Raw genomic sequence first — 13,768 nt, 5'->3', positions numbered from 1 at the left:
AACACTAGAAAATTGAATAATTGTATCAACAAGACATTCCTCTCTGATAGTGTGCGCAATCTTTGTACAGTAGAGGAAGGCATAGCAGATTAAGGGTTTGGTTGGTTGGTTGGTTGGTTGGTTGGGGAAGGAGACCAGACAGCGTGGTCATCGGTCTCATCGGATTAGGGAAGGAAGTCGGCCGTGCCCTTTCAGAGGAACCATCACGGCATTTGCCTGGAGTGATTTAGGGAAATCACGGAAAACCTAAATCAGGATGGCCGGACCCGGGATTGAACCATCGTCCTCCCGAATGCAGATTAAGTGTTTCTGTTGACTACATTCTTGTCTTTGGCTACTCACATAGCACACTTCTGCATGTTAGTATGGGGAGATGAGAGTACTGACAAGTGCAGAGTCAATTGAATTGGGCTATGTCATGTCAGTAGTGTAACAGCTAAGGCCATCTGCCTACGGAGTATTTTTGTGTTGCAGTTGTTATGCTGTTAAGCAAGTAAAGCTGTGATCAATCCAAAGCTTGGATTGAACACTGCAGTGCTTTACCAGGCATGGTAGTGAGTCCCTGACTTACTCCCACTTCTGAACAGACTTAATACAGCTATTTAGAAGGGGATCTACTGTTCAACTTGTTCTCCAAAATATGTTGCAACATGGTATTTATAAAATTGTCATGTGGGGGACAGAACATAAAACTTTCAGCTTTGTAGTCCAAAACTTAACCCACTTTGCACTTCTTTCCTTCTCCTGTTCATTGCAGCTAATATTATCAACTATGAGTCCCAGAAGTTCATTTTCTCGATTTATGCACGAGAACCTACGATGCAGCTGGATTGAAGCATTTCTGTTAATAAATAAAAAAGTTTGCAATTGTAAGTTGTCACGATCCTCAACATAAATATTATTCCATTTGTTCTATCCAAAATGTGTTTCAATGTCAGTGCTATTTCAGCAGCATACTAAATGCGAGCTTTATTTCACCAGCTAGTCTTTCACTCAAATTTACAGTTGCACAGCTGAATCAACAACGTTCAATAACATTCAGCACTCAATCACCACTTTAATTTCCATTATATAGCATTACACTCAATTGCTATGCTAATACTTGGTGAATCTCAGGTATACAGCATACACTTTCCCCATAAGAAACATGACTAATCGATAGCTAAAATAAATTCTAATTACAAGTACATTCCATTGCTCACTAGGACCATTAGGACCACTATGTTGTTACAAAGCTGTATTGACTATATTTCCTTAGCTGTGTATCAGTGCCAATCAGTGAATAAGTATGTGCCGTGTGGTACAGAGTGGGTAAACTGCCACTGAATAAATTATCACAAGTTTCTTTGACCCACAGGAGAGAGTTGCCGAGATGCTGAAAAATATGAATTGGCAAAAGCCTAATAACAAAAACTTAAGAACCAGTATGAATGGAGGAATCTAAGAATGTACTATAGGCCCCGACAGTTTGCTTCCGTAAGAAGCATGAAGACAAGATTAGACAATTCACTGCATGCACAGAGGCATTTAAGCTATCACTCTTTCTGCATTCCACACATGAATGGAACAGGGAGAAACCTTAATATTTGTTACAATGAGAAGTACCATTTGCCATGCATTTCACAGCGGTTTGCAGAGTATAAATGTAGGTGCAGACTTGCTGTTACAAAATTTACATCTGCATACATACTCCGCAAGCCACCATACAGTGCACAGTGGAGAGTACATGATATCACTACGGGTCATTCACTTTACTGCTCCAATGGTGCAAGGAAAAACAACTGTATATATTTTTGTATGAGCCATAATTTCTTGTCTTCTAGATCCTTATGCAGAATGTACATCGGTGGTAGGAGAACTGTTCTGCAGTCTGTTCTCTACATTTTCTCAATAGTGTCTTGTAAAAAAAAAAATATCTTCCCCAGGGATTTCATGAGTTCGCAGAGCACCTCAGTAATACTCACTTGTTGCACAAACCTACTCATGACAAATCCAACAGAAGGCTTCTGAGTTGTCCCAATGCCTTACTGTAGTGCAAAAGGCAGCATTTGAGTAGTACTCAGAATCAGTCACTTGAGTGTTCTACACATGGTTTCCTTTCCGAATGTGCTACATATTCCTGTAATTCCCCCAATAAACCAAAATCTACCAATCGCCTTCCCCCTCATGTACATACACATACTGCAAACCACCATAGAGTGCATGGAGGAGGGTACTTTGTGCCACTGCCATTCATCTCCTTTCCTAATCCATTCTCAAACAGAGCACGGGGGAAGCTACTGCTCAGGTGTTTCTATACGAGATCTTACCTTTTATTCATGGTCCCTGCTTGTATGATCCCATATTGCTTGGCAACATTAAGCCTTAAGCCTTGTTATTTAATTTATGTGAATGTTTCAAGCACAACACCACCGACACAGTACCCCAACGTTATTGCATAGTTTCCAACTCAACTGCATTAAATTACATTTTTCTACACTAGAAGCAAGCTGCTAGTCAGCATATCAAATAGAAATTCTGTGGAAGTCATCCTGTATCTTCCTGAAGTCCCTCCATGACAACACTTTCCCGTACACTACAGTGTCATTAGCAAAAAATCTCAGCTTACTGCTCACTGTCATAACTAGGAATAACACAGTAGATATACCACCGTTCTACGGTTTATTGACACAGCACTGATACAAATAATTCTGTTACCAAGTGCCAAGTTGTAGATGAACAGTTTATGGAATATTATATAAACTGATGATGGTTATACCAATATCCAAGAAGTACAAGTGAAATGTAGAACTCTGGTGGAAATCACAAGTCCACCGACATACTAAGCCAAGTGAATGTTGCGGTCCAAGTTCCAGTATAGCATTCAGATTCTAAGACCAGAAGGCAGCCAAATCAACAGCAGGTCCACCACAGCGTAGTATTTCCAAATAGTGGAGCAGAAACATAGCACGATGGGAACTAGCCTGTAGACATCTGGAGCAACATTACATAAGGCTCCATAGTTAATGGAGCCTGCGGCTGGGGTCGCTGCATATTATGGGCGGCCAATTGCTGAGAGTTACAGGTGGCCAATAACAGTGTTGTGAAGGGCACATGTGAAGGTGGCCTGCGATGTTAGCAGCAGGCCGCACACGGAGAAGTGCAGCCAACGATGCATATCTCAGGTGCACGTAGGGGAGCGCACCGCTGCTCAGTTCGGAGACTTTGTAGTGGTGGATACCACACTCGCCTTATCCATGAGATCATTTATATATAGATATATATACACAGAGAGAGAGAGAGAGAGAGAGAGAGAGAGAGAGAGAGAGAGAGAGAGAGAGAGAGAGAGAACAACAGCGATCCTGTCACACTTCCCAGGTGTATTCATGTAGATTCCTTTGTCTTCGATGAATGCTTGCCATCCTGGACAGCATACCGGCTTCTGTTACTTAAGAAGTCTTCGAGCCACTCGCATAACTGAGAACCTATACTGCATGCTCAGATATCATTTAACAGTCTGCAGTAGGGTGCCATGTCAAATACTTTTCAGATATCTAGGAATACAGAATTTACCAGTTGCCTTTCATCCATGGCTTGCAGGATATCATGCAAGAAAAGGGCACGCCGAGTTTCCCATATGCAACACTTTCTAAAACTGGGCTGATTTATGGACCGAAGCTTTTCAGTTTGAAGGAAATTTATTACATTCAAACTTGAAATATGCTCAAGAATTCAGCAGAAAACTGATGTTAAGGTTACTGGTCTGTTATTTTGCAGGCACATTCTATTACCCTTCTTATATACAGGAGTTACCTGTGCTTCCCCCCCCCCCCCCCCTCTTCTTCTTCTTCTTCTTCTTCTTCTTCTTCTTCTTCTTCAATTCGCTTGGGACTTTATGCTAGCAGAGATATTTGTGATAAATGTGACTTAAGTGAGGGACCAATGCCAAAGAGTACACTCTGTAAATCGAAGCTCGAATTCCATCCAGACCTGGCGACTTGGTTGTTTTCAATATTTTCTGCTGTTTCTCACCGCCTATTTCTATGTCTGCCATACAGAAGTCTGTGTGATGGTCAAATGATGGTACGCCTGTACAATCCACCTGTGTCAACGCTTTTTTAAATGTTTAACTTAAAAACTTGCCTTTTGCTGTTTTTTATGGCCACACCAGACTGGTCAACGAATGACTGGATAGATGCCTTTGATGCACAGTTATGTCTCAGTTGGTACTTTGTGTCTCAATCTTTTTCCACAGCACTAAAAAACTTGAAATTTGTAAATGGAGGAGGGTTGTTAAGAGGTTGTGGCAGCACTGGACTAACCCTTTGGCACTCTTCTGTAAACCAAAATTTGTCCCTCTTTTGCAGCCCTGATTGGATTTCCTAACAAGTACAAGAACCCATAAAATTCTGAACAATAAGAAATAGGCACCGTATGATGAGTTTGCTGTGTTCATATGGAATTCGATATCATTTATCTGTTTTTATCCTGTCTCCAGCAAAACAATGTTGTACTTGACTCAGACTACATCTGCTTTCACGTGTAACCAAGCCACACATAAATAAATAAAATATTTACATTCTAGGAAAAATCTGGAAATTTACTATGGTATGTTAACGAGACACAAGGCATAAAAATACCAACTTTTAACTGTAGAAATCAGATGAGCATAAAAACCAATTACCTTTCTCGTTCAGTAACATCCAATGTGTGTTGATCCTTGGTTGACTTGACATCTCTCTCTCGATGATCCCAAGTAGCAGGCTTCTCTTCAACATCACGTTCACTATCACGTTCACGTTCACGTTCACGTTCCCGTTCCCGTTCACGTTCCCGTTCCCTCTCCCTATCACGCTCCCTCTCCCTCTCCCTCTCCCTATCCCTCTCCCTATCCCTTTCCCTCTCCCTCTCCCTCTCCCTCTCCCTCTCCCTCTCTCTTTCATTATCACGTTCCTGATCCTGTTTCCTGTCCCATTCCCTGCTGTGTTCACGATCTGGTGCACTTTCACGATCACGATTCCTCTCCCTTTCCCTCTCTCTTTCACGTTCTCTTTCACGTTCCCTTTCACGTTCCCTTTCACGTTCCCTTTCACGTTCCCTTTCCCAATCACGCTCTCTTTCTCGATCATGGTCTCCTTCCCATTCTCTATCAGAAGTTGACATGTCAGTCTCACCGTGTACACGTCTGTGTGGATGATGGCTGCTCTTCAGACCTCCACTACCTGGATGAAAGAAATTTGACAAAATTTTAGTAAAACTGTTGTGTAAATTAATCACAACCTCCCCCCCCCCCCCCCCTCCCAAAGCAAATTGTGTTATTGTTGGAAGTACAGACATGAGGGGCAGCCAAATGAAAAGAGTGCATGTGGTGCAGTTGTGGACCCATCAGCAGACGAATGCTTTCTACGAAACACACATTGATCGTCTCGCCTCCCAATGAGATAAATATCTTAACATGTGTGGTGATTACTTTTGTATGGAACCATTCCATGGTCCCATCATGGTGGGTGTTCGGTTTTCATTTGACTGCCCCTTGCAGCTGGCAAACCTTAGCTCATAGTTTGCTATGCTATAATAATATTATACAAAATTCTCCCTTGAGACAAATTAAAATTTTGAAAAATTATGCTGGCTTTATAATAAAATTGCCACATACCAGGCAATGACCCTGCGAAATTAAAAGAACCAACATGAGCTGCAGATCCATTCCAGCGAGGGTCAAACGATTGTGCACTTGTGAGTCCTTGTGAAACTGAAGTCCCTTGAGACAGAGAGCCAGAAGTGCCACTTAATGGCAAGTTAGGTGGCCCTCCTGCTCCTATACGTGACAAGTAGGAGCGTTCTGCTTGTTGCTTCTGGAATCTTGGAGGAAGGTTATGTTGGAAGTCACTCGAAAATGTTGGCTGATCATGTCTGTCTCTATAATTACGGCCGTCTTTGAATCTATCAGCACGTATATCCCAATCACGTTCTCTCTCACTGCGTAGTTCCCGTTCACGTTCCTTTTCACGGTCACCACGAACTACACGTTCTCCAACCTGCTCGGAAAACAAAGAAAACATTTGAAGTAATTACAGTACACAAATTTTACCTTAACAAACATTAAGCTGTTAAACCCAAAGAAACAGCCCAAAACAATAAACTGTCCCTTAGTTTGAGAACTTTGTATCAACTATAATTTCAGATCAAGTAACTACACTATTTCTATTGACACTGCACAATTACCATAATGTTACAAAACAAGATTTCCAATAAGAGTAAAATCTGACTATTATAGAACGTTTGAAACAAACTAAGTGGATTTTACCAACCAAAAAACTATCTACTGCAGTCATTTACTGGTAAATATAAAGTTCATTACTAAACCAATATGTACCTGTTGCAGTGATCTTAGGTCATTGGGCAATTTTTCATCGCGACCTTCACTGCTAGTTCTAGATCTGTCTCTATCCCTACATTTCTCGTTCTCATGATCCTTTTCCCAGTCCACTCTTGATGCACGATTGTGGCTATCATCAAACTTCTCCTTATTTTCTTTATTCTCCAATGAAGCTTTCCGTCCTATTTTCTCTTCCAATTGTTGTAACTTTAAAGCTGCACCCTGCAAAACAGAAGTTAAAACTTCTTGTTATTCAGGGAAAAGCCAATGAAATATAAGGGAACATATATATGTGAACTTTATACCACAGTTTAGGCAAAAGATAATAAGAAAATCATTAGGATTGTTGAGTTTATGTGACATCAGACTTGAATTCAGTATGATTTGAAGCCACCAGACTCTACAATCATTGTGTAGTGGCACAGAATCAAAGACAGCTTGAAAATATATTCTCAAGGAATAGTCTCCCACATTGATTGTATGCATATCCACAAAGCATAAACAGCTTATGTCACTCAACTGTGAAGAACATCTTGCTAATTTATCATACCCCACAATCATGTCACAAATATCAAGGCAGGAAAAAAAGTTAGCCCTCTCATTCTTTGAACATGTTCGCACATGCCTCAAAACATACGACCAGGCATGATTCTGTGAAATATGAAATTATCTCTAGGATTGTGTGTGTGTGTGTGTGTGTGTGTGTGTGTGTGTGTGTGTGTGTGTGTGTGTGTGTGGGGGGGGGGGGGGGGGTGGTTCCCCCCCCCCCTCCACAGATTTAGGGGCCACTAATTAACTTCCTGGAATTCTCATGTACCTTGGTACCCCACAGAAAGATACTTCCTTCCCTTGCCTTTGCAGGTGGAGAAATGAGTCTTGGACATTAAGGGAATATTTATTTGCATACATTTTAGAGCACTAAGGGAGTTGTTGGTGCAGATAACTTTTTATGCACAAATATGTTCCACCTCCTCCAGTATCCTCAGTATTGTGTGTAATTCCAATTCAAATACAGTACACTCACTCGGTAAATGAAATCCTGAGGACATGCTCTGGGAAGAAACAGAGTTGCCAAGAAACAGCCCCTGCTCTCATATACCTCCACAAATATAGTTATATAGTCACAGTGTTCATTTAAAATTTCATGAAACATTGAACACACAACAGTGAGAGGTCTACCCTCTACCTGATTAACTCCAAGACTATTCTGGGTCGTCTTATTTGCCAAGGCGGCAGTCAACTCAATCCATGGATTAGAGTTGGTATCTGTACTACAACATGTGCCACTAGTGTTCCTTGTACAGATCACAAATAGCTTTGTTCACTTGTGATTTGTGAAAATTGGTTCCATGGCAGAGCGATGAACAGTTTGGCAAGAGGATGACTCAGGATTAGTGAAGAATGGAGCTGCCACCAGATGGCACGTGGCAGCTTCCCAGCCTTAGCATACAGAAGGCCACGACCAGCCTAAGACACTCTTAACGGTCAATAGATTTCATGTAAGTTGGTGTACTTAATCCACAAACGATTCATGATCTAGCCATAATCACACGAACAGAACTGGTTAAAATAATCTCTTCCCCCTTTTCCACACATATAATAAAATTAAAATTGGTATGGGTAACTCAGTGCCCCAAGTGAGTTACTGTTGCAGAGCTGGAAAAGAAACAAACAAACAGCAAAATCGCCCACAAATAATGAACACTGTGCTGGGTGCCTTCCTGTAGAAAGTACACTGCTTACAGCAATGGAGTACAGGGATAGGCATAAAATATTGCCTTAAGGGACACCATGCCAACTAATAATATGCACACCCAGATTGCAGTCACCATGGTAACAAGAAACAGATTGTAACATCTATAGTGACATCTAACATGACTGTCGTCACACTAGTGCCAGCCAGTGTGTGTAGGATACTGCAAAATCCATCTGAGACAATGAATAAAAAGATGTATACTCTATTATATCCATGTGGACTAACTGGAAAACATGCTTTGTAGTGACCTCACTGGGCAATGTAGTGCCCACCCTTCTCACTGGATATAACAATCTCCAACCCACTAACACAAACTAGAAATGGAATTCTCAGAAAGATCCAAAACATCTAATTTTAGCATGCTCAGATCTGAGATTTTTTCATATAAATTTGCTGAGTTTGGTGACAGAGTTAAGTAACAACACATACTAACAACAATTTTAAGTAACATGCATCTTGTAAGTGGCACAGTGTGTCTAAAATGAGTCACTTAAAATTATGGTAAATAATTAATACAATAACTGCGGCTTAATCAATCTAATGGAAAATCCTCAATATCCAGGATGTGCCAAAGTCAGTTCTGTGTTGAATTTAAACTTGCCCAAACACGAAGACTGGTTGATGCCTACTGCATAACCAAATATGATTTTATATATATAGTTCCTTGGCTTTGGAGTATTAAGTGAAAGATTAAACCCAACCCCCCCCCCCCACCCCCAAAAGAAAATTTGACACTAGTATCTGATAACTGATACTGCTACAAATGTGTAACTAATAACAGCAGTGTCACAATTAATAGATGAAAGTTAGAAGTAAGTCTCTCAAAAAGAATGTCAACACAAATGGGACTTTTCAACAACACTGTAAGCAAAAAACTTACTATTTAAATATAATACCACCGTACTCGATAGGGCTTGTGTATGATAAAATATTACCATATTTATCCAGGTATAAGACAAACCGGAGTATAGGCGAACCTGAATATAAGACGACCCCTTTACTAAAGAGGTTCTTTGAGAAAATTTTATGACCGGCCGGTGTGGCCGAGCAGTTCTAAGCGCTTCAGTCTGGAACCGCGCGACCGCTACGGCCGCAGGTTCGAATCCTGCCTCGGGCATGGATGTGTTTGATGTCCTTAGGTTAGTTAGGTTTAAGTAGTTCTAAGTTCTAGGGGACTGTTGACCTCAGAAGTTAAGTCCCACACTGCTCAGAGCCATTTAAACCTTTCCCCCCCCCCCACCCTTTTTTTTTTTTTTTTTTGAAAATTTTATGTTTAACACATCCTGAGTAACCAAAATTATATTTTGATATATAAGCATCCATGAAATTTATAATAGTGGTTGTCAGAAATATTTCGCTGTTTCTCCGAATATGTTGCTTCAGAATATGTTGAGATTTCTGAAGTTGTGGTTATGGTGAGACCTGACACAACAGAAATTTTTTCCAAAAACATTGAGGATATCACATCTATGTGACAAAACAAACAAACAAACAAATTGTAGTCTAATTAGAAAGGTTGTGTAGTGCTGCAGTACAAACCCAAGTATCAGCAATTTTGTGACACTACACAAACTTTCCGAATTCCAATATAAATTTTCATGTGACTTCAGTTACCAAACCTTCATCTGTAAATATAAGGTGACCCAATATTCATCTATTACACAAAGTAAAAACTTTGTCCTCAGCAGCAGTAAATAAAGCTGTGACTGTAAGATGACCTCTTTATTTTTTGAATGATGAATCTGGAAAAATCTCATCTTATAATCCTGTAGATATGGTAATTGTTCTTTAGATTCTGTGCTTACTCTGCCAGAAAAAGAAAAGATGCAAGAGCCTCAAGGGCAAGGCCATTTTACAGAGGGGTGATGCAACTGTTAGTACACATCATTGAAGGAGTATATGATGGCAAATTCAGACCAAATGAAACATTTGTAACAGTGATGGATGCTGAATTAGTCACATCAATACACAATTTAACCCCCCACCCCTTTCTGGCAGCAACACAGGCATGTATTCTTGCACACAAATTATTATAAAGGTGCTGAATGGCATCCCGCGATAGATTGCTCCAAGCACCTTGGACCTTTTGTTGCAATTCAGCAACGGTACTTGCAGGCTCTGGAGGATGAGCATTTCCACTTCATCATGTCCACATGTTTCCAAGTGGCGAGAGATCCAGTGATCTCGCATACCAGGTCAGTGGCCGTACATCATGAAGAGCACGTTTCGTTGCAGCAGCCATATGTGGAAGTGCAGTGTCCTGCTGAAAAAGGGCCTCACTTTCCTGTTGGAGAAACAGCAGTAGCACAGGGATGATAACTCGTGTAATGTAGTAGGCACTTGTTACTTTACCGTGCAGAAGCACCATACGTGACTGCAAGTTGTAACTGATGGCACCCCAGACTATGAAGTCTGGGGTGGAACCTGAGCGTCATGGGCAAATACACTCCAGAATAGGCTGCTCACCAGGTCTATGCCATATATGTTTATGTCCATCACCTGCATACATCCAGAACCTACCCTCTTCACTGAATGGGGACAACAGAATGGCATTCAACTCTTCAATCAACTCTCTCGAGAGACCACCGTAATGTACTCAGCAGTGTCATGGTGTCAGTGATAGCTTGGCTAGATGTCCATGTGATCTTAGTCCTGCTGCAAGCAGATGGTTCCCAATGGTCCATGGTCACAAAGTAAGTGCAACATGTACCTGGATTACATCCATGGATGACACTTGGTCAACCACTACTGCTCTCACAATGTGTCAATCTTGATTTGTGTGTGTAATGTGTGGACATCCCGAACCTGGTCTACTGTTGTGGAAATGCTCCAGCGAACACTGTTGAAAGCAGCAATACACAACCGATATGTTGTACCCAACTGTGCAGCAACCTGTCAATACACCCATCTAGCTTTGCACAGCCCCATAATGCAACCCTGTTCAAATGGCTGAAGTTATTGATCGGGAGTATTTACTCACCAGTGGGGCACAGTCGTACCCTAGAATCAATGTTGCACCCATTGTTCACCTCTAATCTCAGCACTGTTACTGCCTGCAGAATCAAAAAATTGGGTGCACAGACAGGCCTCTACAGCACCATCTGATAGCCTATGACCATGACAAATGAATCAGTAACACTACTCTCTCTCAGTATGCACATATATCCTTGTCCCCTGTGCCCTTGTGCTACTGAACACAGTCCTTGAGAGTGTTGTATTTTTCTCTGTCTGTGTATGTACCTAAAATTTATGTATTTATCATTTGTAAATCAATTTAGCGTAATGTATAGGAAAATCTTAAGAAGAATGTCAGTATACTAATTAATACCAAAATGTAAACAAGTAAGTTTCTTTTTATATATATAGCAAGAAAAATTCCAATCTCATATGATGAGCCTAATGGATGTAACAGGTCAAAGTAATAAACAAGTGTAACTTTTGCGTGCTTCCAGTACATAAAAATAGGCGCCTACCCAATGTGAATATGACAGCAGGAACTCCTTCAGTGATGCTGTACTACACATTAATCAATAAATGTAAAACGACATGTCATAGATGATAAATATGGTACCTTTTAAAATTTCATTTTATTGAATTTCTTATTTCTACTTGTTGCTGTAGAACTTGAGCAAAATTTGATGGTAGTAGTGAATTTAGTTTCTCTAATTAATACGCAAATCTGAAGATGTATTGTTAAGAGCTGAAAGTAATTATGAAACATAAATTACTGCTGCCATGTGGTTATAATTAAACTAATGATGTTCTGAGTACTGCAGTGCGGGCTGTATATGATGCAAGACCCTGAAACATCATAGGTATATTCATTAACTATATATGACGGTAGTATCTGTTCCCGAAAGAAACAGTTACCGTGGATGACCATGCAGCTTTGCTAGAAATGAAATGGACACCCTAGCTGCAAACAGGCGTTTATTTAATTCATTGGGGACATGTTGAAAATGTGTGCCCCGACTGGGACTCGAACCCGGGATCTCCTGCTTACATGGCAGACGCTCTATCCATCTGAGCCAACGCGGGCACAGAGGATAGTGCGTCTGCAGGGACGTATCCCTTGCACGCTCCCCCTTCATTAACCGGTGCGCCCATAGAGAATACTGAAAAGAATAACAGTTCCACTTTTAGCCACTATGCAAAAATACGGTGCTGTAAACAATCAGAATGTTGTGCGAGTACAAGAAAAGGGGATGAATGATCAGAGCTTGTGAAACCGCTCCACAGAGTCAGACACGCTGAGTGCAGTGGAATGTTCCTGTAAAACATGGGGTGGAGTAGAATGTCACACTCAACATTCCGTGCATTAATGGCATCATGCAGAGAAAAACATATCCTGTCTGTGCAAACAACATTCCCCAGCCACGTTATTCATTTCCATACATGCCAAAAGACGACGCACAAAGTCATAGCATTGTAGCCTATCTTGCAACTTCATTTAGTGCACATTCTGAATCTTGTAGGGATACCAGTGTACAAACATGCCACAAAAACTTTTGAGTTGTTGAGCAGGGGAGAGAATTTCTGTGACATAGCTCCAGCACTGGCTGCAAAATTTCAGACATGTGCTGCACAGTCAGCTATAGCTAAAGCAACTTCATCATCAACTGACATGTCAATGGGCCACCTCCCCCACTAATTCACCTGCTTCTTCAAATTCCACGATCATATTCTTTAGCCCATTTGTTGACATGGGGCTTCATTACTGTTGTTTCTGTTTGTGATATTCTCGCAATGCAGTGCTGTTATTGCTGTCATTCTCATAAAACAAATTTACCAGTAGTGTACTGTTCTTCTCAATAGCCACAGTATTTTGTACAGAAAACTTAAACTTGATAACCCTTTACCCCAACTCACTTCACAAGAGAAACCAACATGTGTCACCAAATGACAAACAGCATACCGACATAAAAACAGGAAACCTTTATATTCTGACAGCTTACAGCACCATATTTTTGCCTGGTGGTAGAATGTGGAATTATTATTTTTTTCTTTAGCATACTCCATGTATTCCTACCAACAGCAGATCCTAATTTATTGCTTTTGTTGGACTCGTGGTCTGGACATAACGACACCTCTGTTTTTGTGGATGTAATGTGAATTCCACCTGGAACTACTAGTGCAATTCATACTCTTAGTAAAGAAATTTTTCGAACTAGAAAGCATTTTTCAGGAAATTATCAAACAACATAATTTCCGATATCATTCTCTCATTTCAGATTTACCAGTACAACACTATTCTTAAGCTCCATTACCAACTATCTTCACCACACTTTACCAATTTGATGAAGTATACCTTCTACGCAGCGCAATATGCAGAACAATGGCCGGGCCCAGTTCTGTCTAAATGAAACTAGTGGTTACTGCGAAGTGACTGACTGCACCAATCTTTCCTTTGCCCTGTGCACCTGGTGCAAGAAAAATGTTTGTTTTTATGATTCAATAGACACTTTGCATTTTTGTGATGACTACAGGGAACTGTTTCACTGATAGTCAAATGTACAACATTCAAACATTATTATAAGGAAAGGCCAACAGGAATTGTTATAAAATGTAGTACTGCAAGACACATTTCATTTCAACAAGTCCCATAGTGCTCAGAGCCATTTGAACCATTTCATCACATTGGGCAATGTTTGTAA

General features: G+C 40.7%; 1 protein-coding gene across 1 annotated transcript in view; it reads right to left on the bottom strand.

Moving 5' to 3' along the window:
* The window catches only part of LOC126184982 (protein PRRC2C-like), a 237,944-nt gene that overhangs the window by 115,882 nt on the left and 108,294 nt on the right, over positions 1–13,768 (bottom strand). The window contains exons 13-15 of the mRNA XM_049927684.1: positions 6,356–6,580; positions 5,636–6,017; positions 4,664–5,201 (exon numbers count right to left, since the gene is read on the bottom strand). Coding sequence (XP_049783641.1) covers positions 4,664–5,201; positions 5,636–6,017; positions 6,356–6,580 — 1,145 coding nt within the window. The remainder of the gene's footprint in view (positions 1–4,663; positions 5,202–5,635; positions 6,018–6,355; positions 6,581–13,768) is intronic.

The sequence above is a fragment of the Schistocerca cancellata genome, chromosome 4, assembly GCF_023864275.1.
Source record: "Schistocerca cancellata isolate TAMUIC-IGC-003103 chromosome 4, iqSchCanc2.1, whole genome shotgun sequence".
NCBI lineage: Eukaryota > Metazoa > Arthropoda > Insecta > Orthoptera > Acrididae > Schistocerca > Schistocerca cancellata.
This window is presented reverse-complemented; position numbering and strand designations above follow the sequence as displayed.